This window comes from Aythya fuligula, chromosome 18, assembly GCF_009819795.1.
Source record: "Aythya fuligula isolate bAytFul2 chromosome 18, bAytFul2.pri, whole genome shotgun sequence".
NCBI classification, from domain to species: domain Eukaryota; kingdom Metazoa; phylum Chordata; class Aves; order Anseriformes; family Anatidae; genus Aythya; species Aythya fuligula.
This window is the reverse complement of record NC_045576.1, coordinates 4,889,160-4,908,341: the sequence shown is the minus strand read 5'-3', so window position 1 is coordinate 4,908,341 and position 19,182 is coordinate 4,889,160. Positions and strand designations below refer to the sequence as shown.

General features: G+C 40.1%; 1 protein-coding gene across 1 annotated transcript in view; it reads right to left on the bottom strand.

Moving 5' to 3' along the window:
• Positions 1 to 1,267: 1,267 nt before the first annotated feature.
• The window catches only part of SEC14L1 (SEC14 like lipid binding 1), a 41,333-nt gene continuing 23,418 nt past the window's right edge, over positions 1,268 to 19,182 (bottom strand). The window contains exons 3-16 of the mRNA XM_032199500.1: positions 17,549 to 17,698; positions 17,327 to 17,458; positions 15,207 to 15,335; positions 14,718 to 14,952; positions 14,263 to 14,372; positions 13,297 to 13,486; positions 10,301 to 10,389; positions 9,149 to 9,219; positions 7,329 to 7,500; positions 6,866 to 7,000; positions 4,003 to 4,137; positions 3,272 to 3,523; positions 2,082 to 2,260; positions 1,268 to 1,465 (exon numbers count right to left, since the gene is read on the bottom strand). Of these exons, the coding sequence (XP_032055391.1) occupies positions 1,360 to 1,465; positions 2,082 to 2,260; positions 3,272 to 3,523; positions 4,003 to 4,137; positions 6,866 to 7,000; positions 7,329 to 7,500; positions 9,149 to 9,219; positions 10,301 to 10,389; positions 13,297 to 13,486; positions 14,263 to 14,372; positions 14,718 to 14,952; positions 15,207 to 15,335; positions 17,327 to 17,458; positions 17,549 to 17,698 (2,085 nt within the window). The 3' untranslated portion in view covers positions 1,268 to 1,359. The remainder of the gene's footprint in view (positions 1,466 to 2,081; positions 2,261 to 3,271; positions 3,524 to 4,002; positions 4,138 to 6,865; positions 7,001 to 7,328; positions 7,501 to 9,148; positions 9,220 to 10,300; positions 10,390 to 13,296; positions 13,487 to 14,262; positions 14,373 to 14,717; positions 14,953 to 15,206; positions 15,336 to 17,326; positions 17,459 to 17,548; positions 17,699 to 19,182) is intronic.

The following is a 19,182-nucleotide window of genomic DNA, read 5'->3' as shown; positions in this document are numbered from 1 at the left end:
TAAACAAAGCAAACCCTGCTGCATTCTGCACTGAAATCTTGGCTCCACTGCCAGGTATGGTTTGGAGCTGTCTGCTGACAGCCCCTTGCTCAGCACTTCAGTCTTCTGTACCCTTTGCTGTGCTCGGGAGAGAGGGCCCCAAGTGGAAGAATACCTGAACCAACTTCAACAAAAAGAGTTCAGGTAGGATTGCTTGGGCCTGGGTAGAATAGGGACAAAACCCAACATGGCAATTCATCACTAGCAGTAGCAATGGTGAAAATTGTTGAGCAGGCACCACTTTGAGTGTCTTCTACTGTATCACTTAGAGTGAAGATCCCCATGCACCCTGCCTACTTTAAAGCTTCTGCTGCTTAGAACTAAAGTGCTCTATTTCTGACACACACAGAGAGGGATAGGAGGCAAGAGGGATTGAAAAGTGCACCGGAAGGATGTAAGCCATACCTCCTCTCGACTGATTTAAGAAGCAAGCTTAAACTCTGCAGAAATTCCTGATAAGAGCAAAGTCGCAGTAAGATCAATTCATGGGGAGCGTACTAAGGAAGTGGAGTGAAGCTTCAGCACAGAACTGGGAACAAATCCCCAGGCCAGTTCGGGATCAGTGAGGGAGAGCCTGCTCTCTGCCTCTCTCTCCACAGTGCTTTAAGCGCAAATCCAAGGAAAGAATGAATTGCTTTAACCCATCAATACCCAGAGCTCAAATTCCCCAAAAATGTGCTCATACAAAAGGTATTAGTGTTTACAGCCTGTCCACAACTCTGTGGGCATGCCTTGAAAAAAATGGACTCACAAAGTCAAGTATCTGGCAACTGCTTTTCTTTGTCTCGGACATTGCTTAGTGGCAATGGGAGAACAGTTTGCAGCACTGGAAGATCACAGGGGATTTCATAAGATTGCAAGGAATGTCCTGACATGAGACTTGCAGTTGATCTCTAATGCACTACGGAGAATTTTTGGTAGGGTTTTTCTCTTTTTTGCCTTTTTTTTTTTTTTTTTTTTAAACATTTACACAATTAAAAAATTATCTTAACTGATGTACAGATCATTTTTCCTTCCAAGAGAGCCCTTGTGTTCAGAGTTAGGATTTGTGCAAGCACACTTGCAAAAATATTTATGGCTGAGTTAGGAAAAAGGGTTAGAGTTAAGAGACAAGCTGTTGGATCTAACAAGGACCAAAAACACTAAGTTTAAAATTTGAACAGCTACTTTACTATCTATAAAAGGCTTTTTCTGGGATAGGGTTTTTTTTTGTTTGTTTCTTTTTTGCTTTTTTTTGCACAATTGCCACTTGTATTGCAGTCAGCTGCCACAGACGAGGGTCCAGCCATCTCATCCGTTTGCTTTTCATCTGTTGTGGCACTACCTGGAAATCATGGAGCTGGAATGGGACTGGCTGGAAGAGGTGGTGGCAGCACTGAGCTGGGAGAATCCACTGTGGCTTGATTCAAGGCTGGTCATAGATCCTCTGCAATAAAAAACAAAGTAGCTTTACACTTCAGAATACACAATGACTTTGATTTCTGCAGCATATATACATACTATTTCTTTGCATACTGAAAACCAAGCAAATAACAACTTTGGTTTAGATACTCAAAAAGCTTTCCTGCCTCACCACATAAGATAACGGGGACACCAGAAAACCTTCTTGCAAAAACCATGTGCTGTTCAAAGAGTTTGAATTTCAGTAGGTATTTCAATTGGCAGGCAACTGAACTGACTCAACTCCTTTTTGAGTTGCATCCGTTTCTGCATGATGACCTGCCAAGCCCTACAACTCACACAAATACTTTCAAAGAGCAAAGTGACCAATGATTAGAATGAGACAACTAACCCCTTTTTGACATTAGTCACCCCCATTGCCAATACTGGTCGGACTTTTTTTTTTTTTGAGGCCTACAAATAGTTATCTAGCTTGCTGTATATAATAATGACACTCCATTAAAAAGTACAAGTCCTCACAATTTACTTGTATTTAAGTGAACTTGATGCTAGCTTGATACTGATAGTATAGCAAGGGAGAGCCTGTATCAGAAAGGTTCTTCTACACTGGCTAACCTTTATGATCCCTTGGCTAGACATACCTGAAATCTTCAGATCCTATTACTTCTGTATAGTACATCACTTTGCATTTGTGAGAGGAGACCTGTAGAGATGCTAGTACATCATCCACACGAGGCAGGTTGGTTGTAGCACAGGCAGGCATGCTATGAAATTTCCACTGGAGAATGTAGAAGCCAGGCCACCTGGTCACATGCGATCCCTAGATGTAGGCACAGCCAAAATTGAAAATAAACTTTGTTAACACAAAGATTTGTAGAGTCAAAATTTCTTTTCCATGCTTAGAAACACTGCTTATACGCTCCCAGTTTTTTTCCTCAATACCAGTATTTCAGCTCATCAGCCAACTGGCAGTGCTGTGCAGCTGGGCTTTCCCCCATACAATATACTTATAAAAGTTGTAACAGAACACCAGAGGTTCCTCCTCCTTTTTTTTCCAGTGTCAAGGAGGTTAGGATTTATATACACTGAAAGTACAAAGTTCTCTTTTAAAACAATAACCTTTTCTCCCATTTATTTTTATCAATGGCTGTCCTTTGAGACTGAACAGAGCAGTCAAGAGTCCTGCTTCAGAGAAAGAGCAGTTCAAAAAGTCACCGCCCATATTTCTGAAGTTTAACACTTCCAACTAGATCACTTAGAGGAACACCTTTATCTAAGGCTGTTCAACTCTTATTTCAAGTCAAAGAGAATAGCAGTGGCAGAGTGTGATTGTAAACATGCTGCATGTAATAGTGTATTTCATAATTAACCACAAAGTTGCAAATGCTATAAAAAACAAACAAACAAACAAAAAAAAACTTTTTAGGACCCTTGGCCATAGGGACCTTCCTAAGGTGCCTATTACAGACACACACGGAGCTCAATCTTAAATTCTAGACTTCTCTCTTTACTAAGGTAAGACATTATGATATTCTTCAAACACAGACTGTTTCAGAAAATAGCACGTCTTGCTACTTTCTGCACATGCACTGTGTTCCAGGTAGCTTCCCTATCACTACCAGACTGATGCAACCTCCCCTCGCACCAGATCCCGTGTATCCCCCCTTCCATGAAGCGTGCAGCCAGGAACAGAAGCTGAAATGTCGGCCAAAAGCAAGCAGACAATCCGGAGCTGAATCACCACTCAGTCATCAATAACATTTGTGAATTAGAACGTCTAGTTGTGGAGCTGGCTTCCATCTGCTCCCGCACAAGGATTTGGCGGGCTTACCTGCACGCTTTCTCCTTCTTTGCAGATAAGAGGCGACTCCACCATGCTGTAATCACGCCCCAATTGCCAGACTTTGTCTATCAACTGGACATTGTTCCCACCAGGAGATGTAATACTGTGAGCTCCCAGAGAGTCCTTTTTAGGAGGCTGTGGGGCTCTCTTGGAATGAAAGATGTTAAAAACAATGTCGCCTTTGCACACATCAAAATCCCATGTGATCACCGATGAAGCATCCACAATCTGAATGAGAACCTGAGACAGGAGAGAAGTTGTATTAGACAACAGCAGTTTGCTCACTAGAGACAGAAACTCTTACCAGAAAAGAACAGAACTTTGTATTGCTGGTCTTAATTTAGACTATTAAAAGGCATTCTAAATACCTTTTCTAAATCATTCTAAATCACTTTTCTCCTGATGGAGTGTCCTTATTTTAACACACGACCTTCAGAAGGTCTCAAGTTGCTTCTGAGAATATCATTCGTCTTTGTTATTCATTCCATTCAAGTCTATGTCCTTCTAAGCAATGATATTCTCTAAAGGGCGATGAGATGATACCAGAAATGGTCAGAAACTTCAGCTGTTAAAGCATCGTTACGTATCAGAACTATAAAAGAACAAGCTGAAAGCAGAGCAACTGAACAATCAAGTTCTAAACCATTTTCAGACCAAGAGATAGACTCCAAAGCAGAGGGCTGAGATGAAAGAAAAGAAGGGTAGGGCTGCAATCATACCTCATGGGGAGCTCCTTTGAAGACACTTGCAGACTGGTAGATTGTTTCAGTCCAAAGCTTTATGTCTTCGTTTTCCAACTCTTCTGCTGTCCGGTAGAGGGACTTGGGAACCAGCCCACCCTCTGGTACTTCGCACTGAAAGCATAAATAGCCGTTAAAAAGTATCCCCTCTGTACATCCACCCACTGTCATGCTGCCTGCTAGTTGCAGAAACAAAAACTCACAGCAAGTATTTTGAAGAATGAGATATGAACAGAATTTGAAAGCAATTTTACAGCTTGTACATCACAAATATGTACACGTATTTTACACAAGATACTAAAATAAGTGATCTAGTTTGCATGAGTTTGCAGACCCAGACACCAGAGGAACAGATCTTCTTTATACACAAGAGCCACTATTGCAGAAAATAACTGTGCAAATGCTATGCCCTATACTGAATACAGACATGAGACACTTGAGAATCATGAGAAGAGTCACAATAATGACTCAGAGTGCAAAAAATATCACCTACAGAGAACTAAAGGAAACGGTGTGGCTAAATTCAAGGACTTAAGATGGAGAGGACTTATGGTAAGTTCCCAAACAGGTGAAAGGATACTGCAGTGAGGAAGTTAGTTTTCAAGCTACAGCTGTCTTCAGCTGAGTACTGGAACTGGTTACACAACTTCCCTAAGCAAACTTCTTTTTTTTTTTTAATTTTTATTTTTTTAAAGTCTCCAGCAATGAAGTTCGACAACTGCCTACAGGAATGGGTTCCATAGGAGTGTTTGGGGCAGCAGAAGTTTGGGGCAGCAGAACTGAACTACATAAGAGAACTGAAAGGACTTTTGATAAATCATTTTTGTTCAAACATCCAGAAGTAAAGAAGAGAAGGAAAAGACCCTGTTATTGTCTGTGACCAGCAGGAAGTATTGTAGCAATTTGCTTTCTGGTAATGTTCACTTTTGCTTACTTAAGCAGTGGATTTTGCCAGCTTCTCAAGCTCTGAATTAGATGGTACAAACTCTCTCCGTTGAAAGTTACTGCTGCTGTATAAAGCAGCCCACTGAAGATAAATGCATGGTCTGCTTTAAAACATCTAGCAGTACTCCATTATAATGAGGCTGGATTAACAGAACTAGATACATTTTCAATAATAGTACAGAAATTAATGTAGAAAATGTAACAGGGGCTTAAAAAGCAAGCCTGAAATGACCGTGTTTTAACACAGCTAAGTTAAAAAAAAAAAAAAAAAAAATCTATGTGTCACTGTAATGGAAGCTCCAGAAAATGACTAAGTTGTATTCCTACACCTCAGTCACACCAGCAAGCATTGTCAGGAACATTATGAAGGAAATTATCTTACAGTACCATTGAGATGTTAAATTGATGGATTTGATAGGCACCTACAATCTAGGCAGGATGCAGCTGTTAAGGCACATGACAAGGGATTGGGAAATTACAGTACACCACAGTAAAACTAATGTTTCAGTTTGTTGTGGGCAACACAGATCCCAACATATCACACGTGTGAGTCCCAGCTGTCTGTTAAACCCTACTAGCAGATGTGGCACTCATTTCCTCAGGTTCCTCATGGTATCAGTAAGTTCTTTTAGGTCACACAGACTCTTCTGATTAGTTGGTGGTGACAGTGGCCAATGAAGCCTGGTAATCAGAATGAGATACTTTCAAGTGGGATCATGTACATGGGGACCTTTTTTGACCATCAACTTTTCTTGGACAGTTAAGGCCACTATAGATGCATAGTTAAGTGAGAATAAGAATAAATAGCTCTTACAGGGACAAGCACTGTCATTCTGACATGCTGAATCACTGGTATCACATGGTCACTGACGGTGACAACAGAGATCTTGCTGGTCTATCAGACTGGTGAAGATAATTTAACACTGATGCTTCTGAATGTCCAGAGCATTTCAAATCGGGGTGGGGGCAGACCATAAAATGGTACAGTCTGGCATAATGGATACAACTAACCTTTCATCTTGCTGCCATGAAAAAGAGCCAATGAAAGATGGATCTAATGCTGCATCTTATGCCTTCAGAAAGATGCAAACAACAGAACCACGCACAGCTCCAGGCACCTATGTATCATGCAACAAATGCTAAGCTTGGGAACTGTGATAACACAATGGTTTAGTCACCTGCTGTGGCTGTAAGCTCATAATTCAGTTCTCCCCTTCAAAGACTTCCCTTTGAATTCTGACCAGAACCAATAGCAACAGAACAAGAATACAAGCATCAAAACTGAAGAGTTTAAAAGTTACATTGGTTTATGGATTATTGGAGATACTTTAAAAATGAAGGCAAAGATTTAAAATATTTGGGAAACTTGTAGCATATTTAATAGTCATCCTTGGTTAGCACAGGGGTTTTTAGACAGCAATTTATATTCTTTAATCTGCCTAAAACCTCCTGCCACCCTGAGATTGCTGAAAACAGTGCAACACCGTACACCAAGCTTTTCAACTTGGGTCATGCATAAGGTCTGCTCCATAATCATCTTAATGCATCAAGGAACACAAACCTCTTCTTGCTCACTGCTGTGCTATCATAGTACTTTAACATGACAGGTAACGGACACTGTGCATTTTAACTGCGCCTAACTGTTTTGCTAGTTATTTGAGAATTGCTGTAAAAGTAGTACAGTATTTCTCCTTTGAAAGTGCATCCAGAAGAAAATGCTAACCCTGGAATCCTACGTCATAGCTCCCCCCAAAATTAAACATAGCAGAGAAAAGACTGCATCTCAGTCTTTGCTAGGTATCACTCTGTGCTTCTAGGCTTCTTTGTTCAGAGGAGTGAGGGGAAAAAAAATAAAATTCACAAATAAGTTGCTATATGCAGTATTTTAAATTCATACCATGCACTCTCCACCAAGGAAATCAGGGATAATTTCTTTATCAATGTAATCCAGCAGTCCCCCAGGACCCTGGTAGTCATTTCCAGCATAAATAAGGAATTTCTTTCTAGTGTTGTCATCAATGAATGGACTAACCTATAAATAAAGAAAAAAACAAAAACAAAAACCAAACAGAATAGATCAGGTTCCCAAATTTTGAGTAAATTTTGAAGGATCAGTTTCTATGAAGTGTTACCATCCTTGTTATGCAAAATTCACATTATGAAGAAGCTAAATTAATTTACTATATAAGAAAGTTCTTAGGTAGGGTTTTTAAATACATTCCAGGAATCCCACAAAAGATACATATCGAAATGTTAACATTTCCTGCTTATGAAGTCTGATTTCTGAAGTGCTTTTACAAACTACAAGTGTGTAGCAGTGTACTGAGAGAGCTGTGAATGACTTTGAATTACAAACATACCAGTGTCCAAAGAACTGGAAATACTCGAGGCGCTCTCAGGATAAGAAGGCGACCCAAAGTCTCAGGGTAATTAGCTTCAACCACCTCAATGATTCTCAGCAATGCTTTGACGCCAGGTCGCCATAAATGCCGCATGTTCAAGCCTTCTAGATCTACTAGACAGGTCCAAGAGCTAAGTTTCAGAGAGATGAAAAAGGAAAAAAAATAAATCTCAGTGTCATCAAAATTCTCCTGTCTTATGCACATGTCCAGTGTTTTTGAAATGTGTGGACTCCACCGTATGATTTATTTCCTATATTTTAGCTCTGTGTTTTGTACTAACTGTTCACACTGGAGTTTTAAATTCGTAGGATGGAAATGTTGTACAGCATGCCTAGCATGCTTACAGAGTATGTGCAATGAACACTTTGCACATCGTTCACATCTCCCCAGACATTTCAAACTCCAGGCAAAGGCTAACATGAAGCCAATACACAGTATTGTCAAAAGTCAGCCCAGATGTTAAACCATTACTTTTACCGGGAAATCAACTAAGTGGCTGTGCTGCTACGACATAATCTAACATTCTGGGTGTTGATTTCCTACTAAGACAGTACAGTAAGAGTGCTATTACAACTCAAAGCTAATTCTGTTATCAGATCTCAGGATGGGCAGCTTTTTCCATAGGAACAGATGTGTTCTTAATACTAAATATCGAGATTCAGCATATGCTCTAGTTATTTTCTAAGCTCCATCTCACCCTGGGCATGGACTCAAGATTTACAGCTGTGCTGCACCAGACAGTATCCACAAAACGATGCACAAGGTTCCTATGAAACAGCAAGCACTTCTTCGTTTCACTTTAAATGTTTAATATGTAGTCCTTCAGGACTGCTTCTACAAATGAAGCTTCAGTAGACAGCACAAGGCCACAGTCATACACATGAAACCTACCTCTTGGATTTTATTTCTCACTGGGAGCTAGCACAGCAAGTTCTTTAGCAAGAAAAGATAAGCAGACATACCATGCATCCCTGAACCTTTACAGATTAAGGGATGGAGTCAGAAATTGAAAAGAGTTCAAGAAACACAGTTTCATTTCAGAGCCAAGTCCTGCATTCATTCCACACCCTTAAATCCACTTTGCAGTTACTGCTCTCCTAAGTGACCCCTAAAATGACTTAAAGATGGGATAGCAAGCCATTTTTGGCTCAACTTTACATGAAGTCATGCAAGCATGTGGAAAACTAAATTGCAGGTTTCACTGGAGCCTCACAACCTTACCTTGATCAATAGTTGAATAACTGCATATAATGAATCGTGGCTGACAGAAGAATGCAAACAAGAATTGAGAGTAATGATCCTTGGTATGGACCATGGATCAAAAAGTGACATGAAAACAATAACTGAAACTACTGGAAAGGTTACACTGTGATATTATCACAGCCTGACCTTACTGGCAGCCTGTACCAACATCTGGCTATAAAATTCCCCAGAATCAGAGATGGGGAGTGGGCTGCATTGCTTTGCAGACTTCCAACAGCGTGCAGAAGCAGAATATTCCACGTAGAACCATTATGGGCATGACTGCTGGAGCAAGTGTTGTGTTTCCCTCAGGCCTGACCATGCCAATTCACTCAAGTGGTAATTGGGGTAGGTCTCAGTTAACTGTAACTGTGCTTATATCTGCATGTGAGACACGGAGCCTACCCTTTGCTTGGTCTATTTAATAAACTGGCCTCAGCAGGGTGATATTGCACGATGTTTTGTCCTGTCCACCCCCTACCCTTCCACCACTGTGACCTGGTAATCCCTGAAGAGATCTAATTGATGTATTTTACCTTATTGGTCTGCCAAATACTTTCGTGTTCTCTTCACACCGCCTCAGTCCTTCTTCATTTATAGAAAGAACCTGTCCAAGAAAATGTGCTGTTTAGAGAAGAGCCTAAAACTCAGTAGGTAGGATAAGGAAAAAAACATTCTTAACCAAAGTCTAATTAAAACTACAAGCTCAAAGTGAAAAAAATATTACGAGAGACTTACGACAACTGATTTTCAGAAAGATTACACAGAATAAAAACCAAAAAAATCAAAAAAATTGCTGATCCTACTTGAATATTTCAGCAAAGAGCTCTATCTGATAACGTGGCATCAGCTTCTTCCAAATAATAAACTAGAAATCACTGTATTTAGCCCATCGGTTGATCTTGCTGAGAAATAAATATGCCTTTCCTTAAAACCTGGAACATGTAAATGAGATCCTCTTGAAAAGAGAGACCCAGGAATGAAAGAGACAAGAAACCTCCCTGAACTTCTGCCCCTTTAAGCTTAGATTTCCTATTTACTCAGAAATTAAAGCCTCTCTCAGCCATAGAAAGTAACCTTGAAACAAAACTAGGGCAAACAAATAAAACTTAATATGTGCCTCGAAAAGCTACTGGAAGAGAAAAAGTAGAATTCAACCCCTGCTTCTAGTAGTTACTACGGCCATGACTGTCATTACTTGGAGGAAAAAAATATTATTGAAAACCTGGAATTCTGCCAGCTTTCTGCTTGGAAACTGAGCAGATCCACAATAACAGTCTGAGTGCTGCCTTCAGAGAAGGCAACACTGCAAAAAAGTACTTTTTCTTTAAAAATAAGTTATCTTTATCCTTGGTACATAGGCTTGAAAAATCTGAACATGGCACTTTCTCTTCTGCACAAATGCAGAGACTTAAGTTCAAAGCAGTGCAAAAACTGCAGAAGAATCTGTGAAAATGCTAACCAACAACTACAGGAGCTGCCAAGAACTACGCCTTTCCGCCATCAGTTTGCAGTTGGAAAGAATGCAGAAGACCAGCTACCAGGAGCTTTCAGATGTATTCAAACCGAAAACAGACGGCCAGAGAGTACATCAAAATATCCAGTGTGATGAATGTTCTGGCAGAGAAGGAAGTTTCTAAATGAAAATATCACATTGTTAGCAACTTGCTGGCTCCAAAAACACTTACGTATCGAAGCAAGGCCTCTTCCCCAAGAGCTCGCACTAAGCCTTTGGTATCCATCTGTCCCAATCTCAGCACATACAGTGGGCGACCATCTGAATAACAAGAAAAAAAAAAATCAACATAACCTTTATTTTTACAATAATAAATAAAATTGAGTGAATTACCTTTATGCTAAAAATCCAAATGGAAACAAATCACAGTCAGTTCAAATTCTGCTGCACAGGTGAAAGAGGGAGTAACTGGAACAGATGGCAATACAATCTTTACCCTGTCCACCTACAGCACAAGATTACCTGTATGTGAACTGCAAAGGTTTAATGGAGACATCTTGATGCAAAAATAGCTACCCTATCTATAAGGAAAGTCCAAAGGACTTCAACAAGTACAGTTATAGATCTCAGTACATACAATTAAAGACACAGGTCTATGTTTACCTTCCAGCACAGCTAAGATAAAGGAACAACTTTAGCCTATTAGCATAACTAAAGAGTTGCAACAAAGGATGAAAGCCTTCTATCACACATGACAACACAACAGGATAGCTTACAGGACCCTTTTTGGGCAAGTAGCTACACTAAGTGCTGAGAGTTAATGAAACAGTGCTAACCCCAGACTTGCTTTCTGCAGTATTTGCTGAAGTCACACCTTTCAGCTATGTCATTGCATATTATGCGGAACTGGCACTCAGCCTACAGCCTCACTCATGCGGTTTAAGTCTGGTGAGAACAGACTCTGCTCCAGATACCAGCTTCAGATGACCCTCTGCATTCAAAGACTTGCCTTTCCACAGTACTCTTGCCACACACTGGGGTATCCTGATACTGACCCAGGATACAAAGGCATTAAGCTTAACAACTGCACTAGGTGAATCTGGGAACAAAAGCTTGCATTTCTGGTTCTTCATAATAGAAGCTAGTTGTCTGAAATAGTTTCCATCCTCCTCCCAAAGCTGTGATGTATTTGTTAAGCATTTGCTCCACCTGTTATAGCACACAAGCTAAATAATGATCATCTTATAAAACTTAATATGCTAAAACACACACAAAAAAAATGTTTTCTGCAGTTCTGATGTCTGTTTAGCTTCACCTCCCTCCAAGAACTGCAAAGAGAGATAGCAAATTATCCTCAAGTCCTTTGGGAGACAAGGAGAGAAACTATCGGGATGCACTATTTAAAAATTAAAAAAGATTTGCAGAGTCAAACAAGGTTATTTATTTCGCAAGGACACTACCCTCATGCAAGTTCACGGAGTCTTTTGTATTTTATCAGATGGTCTAAAAGACAATATTATTTTAACATCAGCTCACTCTTATCTTGGAATGTATTGTTTAGTGTCTGAAACACTGAACAAGAAGTGCTATTAAACTTCATTGCGGGTCTCCCTCCCTCAGAGATGCACACGCACGCAAAACCAAATAGTTCATTAACCCTCCTCCACTCAAATGACATATAAAGGAAAGTTTCAATTGACAGTGCTGCATTTTCACTGTATATTTTATATTTCATTTGAGCTTTGTGATTTAAAATAAGCATTTGACTGAAGCACTCTTGACAAACTAAAAACCACTCAAATATAAAGAAAACCATGCTAGCTGCAAACCAAAATAACAACTTTTATTCTTTTGCATTAACAGCTCATTTGAGACAGCATGCTTTATACCACTGCTGCCTTTGCTTTTAGTGCTAAAATCTATACAGAACTCAGCCAGCTTCAGTTTGGCAGATTTTGCTTATGTGGGAGGAAAGAAGCTTATGAAAGGAGCAATACTGGAATAGAGGGTTTAAAAAAAGAACCTACCCACTGCAAAAATTTAAATTATAGAGAATTGTTCGGTTTTGAAATTCTCTGTTTCCACTAGTGACAACTGCTATACTTGAGGGCATGGCACAGAAGAGACCTAAGGAACTGTGAGGGAAGAGAGGGGCACATGAAGCTCACAATAAGACTGAAGAACTTCACAGAAAAACATTAAATTATTTTCTGTTGCATTCTACAGCCTTCTACTCACTGGCAGGAACCTGTTATGTGCTACTGACAGAAGTTGTCTTTGGAAAGTAAGGGCAAGGAATGGACAGAAAGGGAGAAAGTATTCACAATCCTTTTTCCTACAGTCTTTACAATCATATTGTTATTTTCCACTTTCTCAGTCAAACCCAGCAACAGGAAGAGCCATTCAAGCTCGTCAGCATTACAGCAATTAAACTTATGCTTTGCCCTCCCTGTCTCCTGGCCACTAGCGCAGCCAGTTTCCTGTCCTCTCCTTGTAACAGGAAGAGCTTGCAGAAACAATGGTGCCTGGTGGGGAAAGGACTAAATCAGAACACAGATAGCTCACAGTAAGAGACCATTTCCATATCTAAAGAGCCCAGCTAGCCTCAAGCAATGAACTCCAAAATGGTTCATTTCTGTGCATGTATTAGCAACAAGACCAGTGCACGATAAAGCAAGCTGAGGGACGGGGACGTATCAGGCACATATCCACGGTTTAAAGATCTAGCCGTGCCTCACCATACGAAATGAATTTAACTAAAACTTCTTCCCTTCTTAAATAAACCTCCTCTATTTGGTCTTTCAGCACTTCTTTTCATTAAGCTGATTGTAATGACAAATAAGTATTCACTTATGACATCCGCAGACTTATCCAACTTATTTACACTTATTTACAAACATCTTTTAATCACTAGAAGGGAAGAGTCAGTATTTGCATAACACCCTTCTAAGCATCTCAGAGCAGTATAGAAGTGCGACTTTTTAAAGCTACTGGCACAGCAGAGCTCGTCACAGAGTTAAATATGGTGCTATTTGTCAGACAGATTAGGACCTAAAAGTATGCTGCCACCAACTAAAGAGCTGGCAACATCAATTTTAATGTGTTCAGCACATAATAACTGAGAAGTTCTACCCAACTTTCTAGCCAGCTCCAGCTAACAGAGGAACAACCACCACCTTTAATTTAGAACATGAAAAGGCTGTTCAATATCCACAGGATAGAGCATACCTTTGTCATGGTGATGCCAGCCTCCTGCATAGTAATCCTGGAGTACTTGAGGAGGATTCCAAGTGTCTAAAATATAGTCTACCTGGTGCTGCTTGCGCCATGTCAAAGACTGGCAAAGGATCTCTCTTGCTTTATCAATGTTGAAGTCCCGGGCACGCAGGAATCTTAAGATGTGCTCATCCTTTGGGATCTATTAAAAACAAAAATGAAACAAAAACAACCAAACAACACAACTTTGTATTCAAGGTTTGAAACAAGGTGAAAAGAATGAACAATAGAAGCTGACAAAGGTGCAGCCTAGTGACAATAAAGAGGATGGTATACAACACTGTAAGTTACTCAGGAAAGTCAGTCTTTTTTGCAATAAAAACATAAACCTTGTCACATATTGCAACTACCTTCATTTGAGGGATATAAAGATTCCAAGAACTCTAACAATGATTTACACTTGTGTGACCATACTAATTCAGTCCAATTTAAATGAATTTAGCGATGAAACAGACTGTGTTTCATTGCTATGTAACAGGAAGGCCTGGAAACTGAGACACATGCTCAAATCACAAGCCACTGGAAAACCCTTAGACTTGCTCTTCGTGTTTTAACAGGCCACGTTGCTTCCTTTGCACATATAGATATAAGAATATGTTTGGCCAAAACAAACAGAAGTAAAAATAAGGTTGTTCTAGAATGAGGAAGACCCGTAAAACTGATGGGATTCCCCTGTGCTGGATTACTGACAGTCTAGGAGGCAGTCACGCTAATCATTTAAGCACCTCAGCACGCAAAGTCAGATGGACAATAGCAATAAAATTCAATTACCACTGTAAAAACTTAATTTAGGTACTTTGAGTTTGGAGGGCCACTTACCGCAACTAGTTAGCCACGTGAGGTTTGGCATGATGTTTTATGAGGTCCACCTTGCATCTCATGAACTGAGAGAGACACAAGAGACCAGCAGTAGCTTACCTTGCCCTTGTGTGTCTCCTGAAGCCACTGTCTCAGCCGAATGAGGCAGCTTTCCTGCATTGGGGTCAAGTCACCCAGATACCGCTTGATGTAGTCTGCATCTAGCTTGTCTAAAAGGAGATGTACATGTGATTAGAGTGGTCCTGAAGTGTCCCCGTTATTGGCATAGTTACACCCATCCCTGAGTTTCTGGGCAAGAAATAGGCTACTGATTTGCAGCCTAATGAACAGCAAAGAGAAAAGTTTCTCCACTCCTCTGAACTTCACTCACTAAAAAGACCAGCTGATAACAGCTATTCAAGCTCTCGCACAGGTCAGTGCTTTGCAAGCAATAACTTTATATGTTACCAAACAAGTAGCTGACGTATAAGTTTTCAGCTGCCCAAGAGCAGCAGCACTGCGCTGAGAGCCTCTACAGTACAAAGAATCCCACTAAGCAAGGCAAACAACCATACCATCAGGTGTTCCTGCTGTAGGCTCGGAGGGGCTGCTTGAGGTGTTGAGGATCTCCTTATTGTTCAAGCCCTCCTTTGTGGCAGAGTCTGGTATATTTATAGCAGGTGAAACTGGCCGTCTTGTGTGGGTTGTGCTGCTCTCCAATTTACATGCAACGGGGGGAGTCCAACGAGGAACAAAAGTTATTCCTTCTTCCTCCAGCTGCTTCAGGTAGTACTCAATTATTTCTTTTCCCTTCAAAAAGAAGGCTTTATTTCAGCTACTAAAAATACTCATTTAGACACTGAAATGATTAGACTGGAAACACATTTAGCAGCCAGGCATCTCTAAAGATTCCACTTCCAAATACAGACTTACACACGCGTACTGCCCTAGGCTAAAGAGTAAACAGCCCAGCTTTTTGACCACAGCAGCCTGTTACTTAGCAGCAGCTACATTATCTTTTGGTAACTTAGAGCCAGGCACTTCCTTCCCAACTGCAAGCTCACCTTTTTAATATTGCTGGTGTACTGCTTCATGGCAATCTTTTCCACTGTGCTTTCAAAACCAAAAAAAGATTTTATATCCAGACTTGCTGACTGTTCAAAACAGGTCCAGTCTTCGTTGTCTGGATGAACCTATTAGTTAAAAGGAGATCATACAACCTTGTTATCTATTTGGCATTCTTTTTCCTCAAAATATTTGAAATGACTGTCTCTTCTTTTTCAGGTTCATATAATCAAACACACGCAAGAAGAATTTGCAGTCTTTTGCTTCATTTGCAAAACACAGATTGGAAAAGCCAACACTAAAGAACACAAAGTTGAGAAGCCCTCCTGTAGTCCCACGGCTAGCACAGCACATTGTCTTAACAAGCAAGGGGAACGTTGGAAAATACTAGTGCACGAGGGACTCACACATTTACACAATTAACAGTATCTCACTATAGATATGGGCTGCGACTGTAGTGTATCAGTGGAACAGAGTAAATATTCTGCAGTGAACTTTCTGCTTCTGCAGGTTGGACTGATAGAGCAAGGCCAGCTAGTTTCAAGACTGCAGAGAGTACAGTGTACACATTCCCCAGCACTGCAGTCTAGACATGTTTGCAACAGACATACCACAACAGGTCGTTCCCTCTTTAACTTAAGTACCTCAGTATTTTGTAGACAGGAAAATGTTTTACTTTGCTCTGCTGTGACAATGCTACAGAAGGACTGTAAACTTCTCATTTGTTTCACAGCTGAACAAACTATCAGGGAGGCCTTTGCTACTTTCTTGCCTTTTTAAGTTTAGAGCACTCCCAACTTTCTTCATAACTTACATAGCAATCCAGTCTGGGCTCAGAACTCACTGTTATAAAGAAACATCATGGCATGCTGCAATTCTGAGTATGCAGCTGTCCTGGCGCCTTAAGGTTCCCCTCCACCTCACAACATGCCAGAACTGCCTAGAACGGTATTAATACTTCATAACAAGACAACTACAGGAAAAACAAAGCAAACAAACAACTCCTCTCTTTTGTTTCTTCTGCACTGGGGAACCAGAGGTACAAGAATAGCTTGTACCAACTAAATAAACACAAACCATAATAATAATGTTTAAGAATCTTTCTGTCCTTCCATTATTTTGATCAAAGTAATTTATTTTAATTTAAAAAAAGGATTTAAAAAAAATAATTTATCCTTTAAAAAGTTTCTGGTTTTATATTTACCTACCACTACTAGTTTATTGATCAAGTAGAGCTAGGCCATGGAGAAGCATCGCGTTTTGTACATATTTACCACATGCACTTTTTTGTGCCACATTTCCCCTATTTAAATGCATCTTTCACCAAAAAATTAGAGTTGGAAGAGTATTTTTAAACATGCCTTGGAAATAATTGCAGAAATAATAATAAAAAAAATAGGCTATTAGCATCAAGTGGGGTTTGAATTCTAGTGACCTTTCAGCCATGGATCTGTAGACAACAGAAATCAATTTATTAGCTGTGCTAAAAAAGAATGCTACAGTGCTACTAAGTGGGTTCCATTTGCTAGCTTGCACCTGACCTTTAAAATCCATCCAGTTTTACTTCCACGAACATGTGCTGCATCAGCCTATGGGTACGGGCTAAGACGTTATGAAAAGCCACGACCAGAACGTAGCAGTAAGCACACCACCAAACTCCTTTGTATCAGAAAACATCTGCACTGAAGGCCAAAAACAGCCACGATGGAAAGAGCTAGGTTAAAACACTGCTGACAACGAACATTTGAGTTGAGCAGAAGGCAAATAAGCTATGCTGAACTTTGCTTTAACAGTTCTGTCAGGGTATCATCAGCCTCGACAAGCCCCACACTGCTATTACAGACCACAGATTTGCTTAAACAGAGCTGTCAAGCACCGCAAATTATGTTGTGTTCTGCTATCTGAGAAGATGCTCAAGCAAGAGGGTGCCAAACTTGTTTCAGTTCTTCAAGCAAGCGTGTTACATTTAACACTAACAACAATTATCACTCATGGCGCTGTGTTGGTTATTTTTTCTTGCAAGGCAAAAGCCAAGAACAACCCAACTTCTGTTTTGAGTTTTGAAATCTAAACACTGACTTAATTCCATCTGTGGCACCATCAAGAGCCTGTTACTCACTGTGTAACAGCAGTGCTCGTTAATAATGACTCTATTAGAGAAGGTTTCATTGTAGGCTTCTATATGCAAAGTCCTTTCTCGTCTGTTCAGTGAGTTCTTCTGGACAAAGTAGACGTAATCCACTCCTGCAATCTGAGGAAGATACCACAGATTCTGTTAAGATATAACATTCACGTGAAATAACATTCAAAAATGCAAAACGGGCACTTCAAATCTAATCACCTTTTTCAACAGTCGTGGTGCATCTATGTCCAGCTTGCAGCGCCGTTCAATCACATGGATGGCTTCATCCTCGCTCTTGTATTCGTTCACTGTGTCACTGGCTACAAACATAGGAATCAGAGGACATGTAGGAAACCTTCTTTCATAAGCCTACAAAGATAGAAAGAGAAGAAAACAAGCTATTATCACAATTAAGTCTTGAGGGTCTGTGTAGTCTTCCTTCACTGACATCACCAGCATAAGAAGGCAGCTTCAAATTTTTACACCTTTAGTAGAAGGGATCCTTCCTGGAGTCTACATTATAGCTGAAAAATCACAGTTCACAATCACATGGTTCCAAACCAACCATTTCTTAAGAAGTTCTTAACACAGCTCCACTCCAGTAAAGTAATTTCTAAAACAATGCATGAAACACCTCATTCCGCCCCCCACCCCTTTCCCCCAAAAGGAAATTGTTCATTATGCACAATGACAATCCTCCTGTCAGGAGTAACAGGAAAATAAGACCCTCTAGTTCTAAAATACCACAAGACAAAACAATTATATGTTGGATTAAAAAAAACCCACAAGCTAATTATCGGTGTTTCACCAAGCTGTCTAGAGGGTTTTCCATACAGCTCCCAGAGGCCTAATAAAAACATTTCAAAGCCTATTTCTTAAGCTAATGGAGCTCTCAAGCTCCCTACGCAGAGTGTTCATAATGCTTTCACTGCAGAGTTTATCAGCTTACAATTTTGTTCAACAACATACAGTAAGTCTTTCCAATAAAATGAGGCCATTTCATACTTTGGAAAGTTTGAAGTTTTTGTCACAATGCAAGACAGCAATAGCTGTGGCTCTAGTTAAAGAACGGAGTCATGTAAATGAGTTGATCTCCGAAGTACCTGATGCCAACTGGGAAGATGGGGTTAAATCAGACACATTCAGACAGGAATAGCTAAAAATTGGGAAGTGGTAACATAGATAAAAGGAAAATGGGAGTTACCCCATTAGTAATGTTGATGAAGTTTAGTTTTAGAACTGACCGTGGCTGGAGAATAAAATGTTTTTGTTTTTTCTCCTTTTCTTTCATAGTTGGTGGTATACCTCCACTTCCCTTGGGATTTTTTTGTTTTACCCCTCATGGGGACTAGTGATGTAACTAATTCTTTTAGCCTTCCTTCCAAACTGTGAATTCTTTCCTTCTAGCTAGGAGTATCAAAATCCTGTAAGACAAGTAGGATTTGCAAGGTGTCCCAACGCAGAAGAAAACTCCAGTGACAAAGTAAATCTGAGAGAAGAACATGAAACAAAATCCTTCAGAAAGAGCTAAAATATCCACTCTGTCCTTTTAAATAGTTTTAACTGCTCTTAATATAGTTGGGTTGCAGCACAGGAACAGCATCAAGAGGGAGAGGGTGTGGAAGAAAATAAGCAGCAGCTGCAAGAAGTATGCAACGATAGCACTGGAAGAGAAAAGGTCTCTTAATTTTCCCTTTATAAGAATAAAAATACTTCGTTTGCTACCAGGGTTCAAATGTAGCAGTGTTGCTATGGTGACAGTGGTGCGAGGCACTAAAACAATGCCAGCTTTTTTCCCCTTCATGAATATTTTTCGACCATTTTTGCAGCATGATTGCCCTGAGTTCATGAAG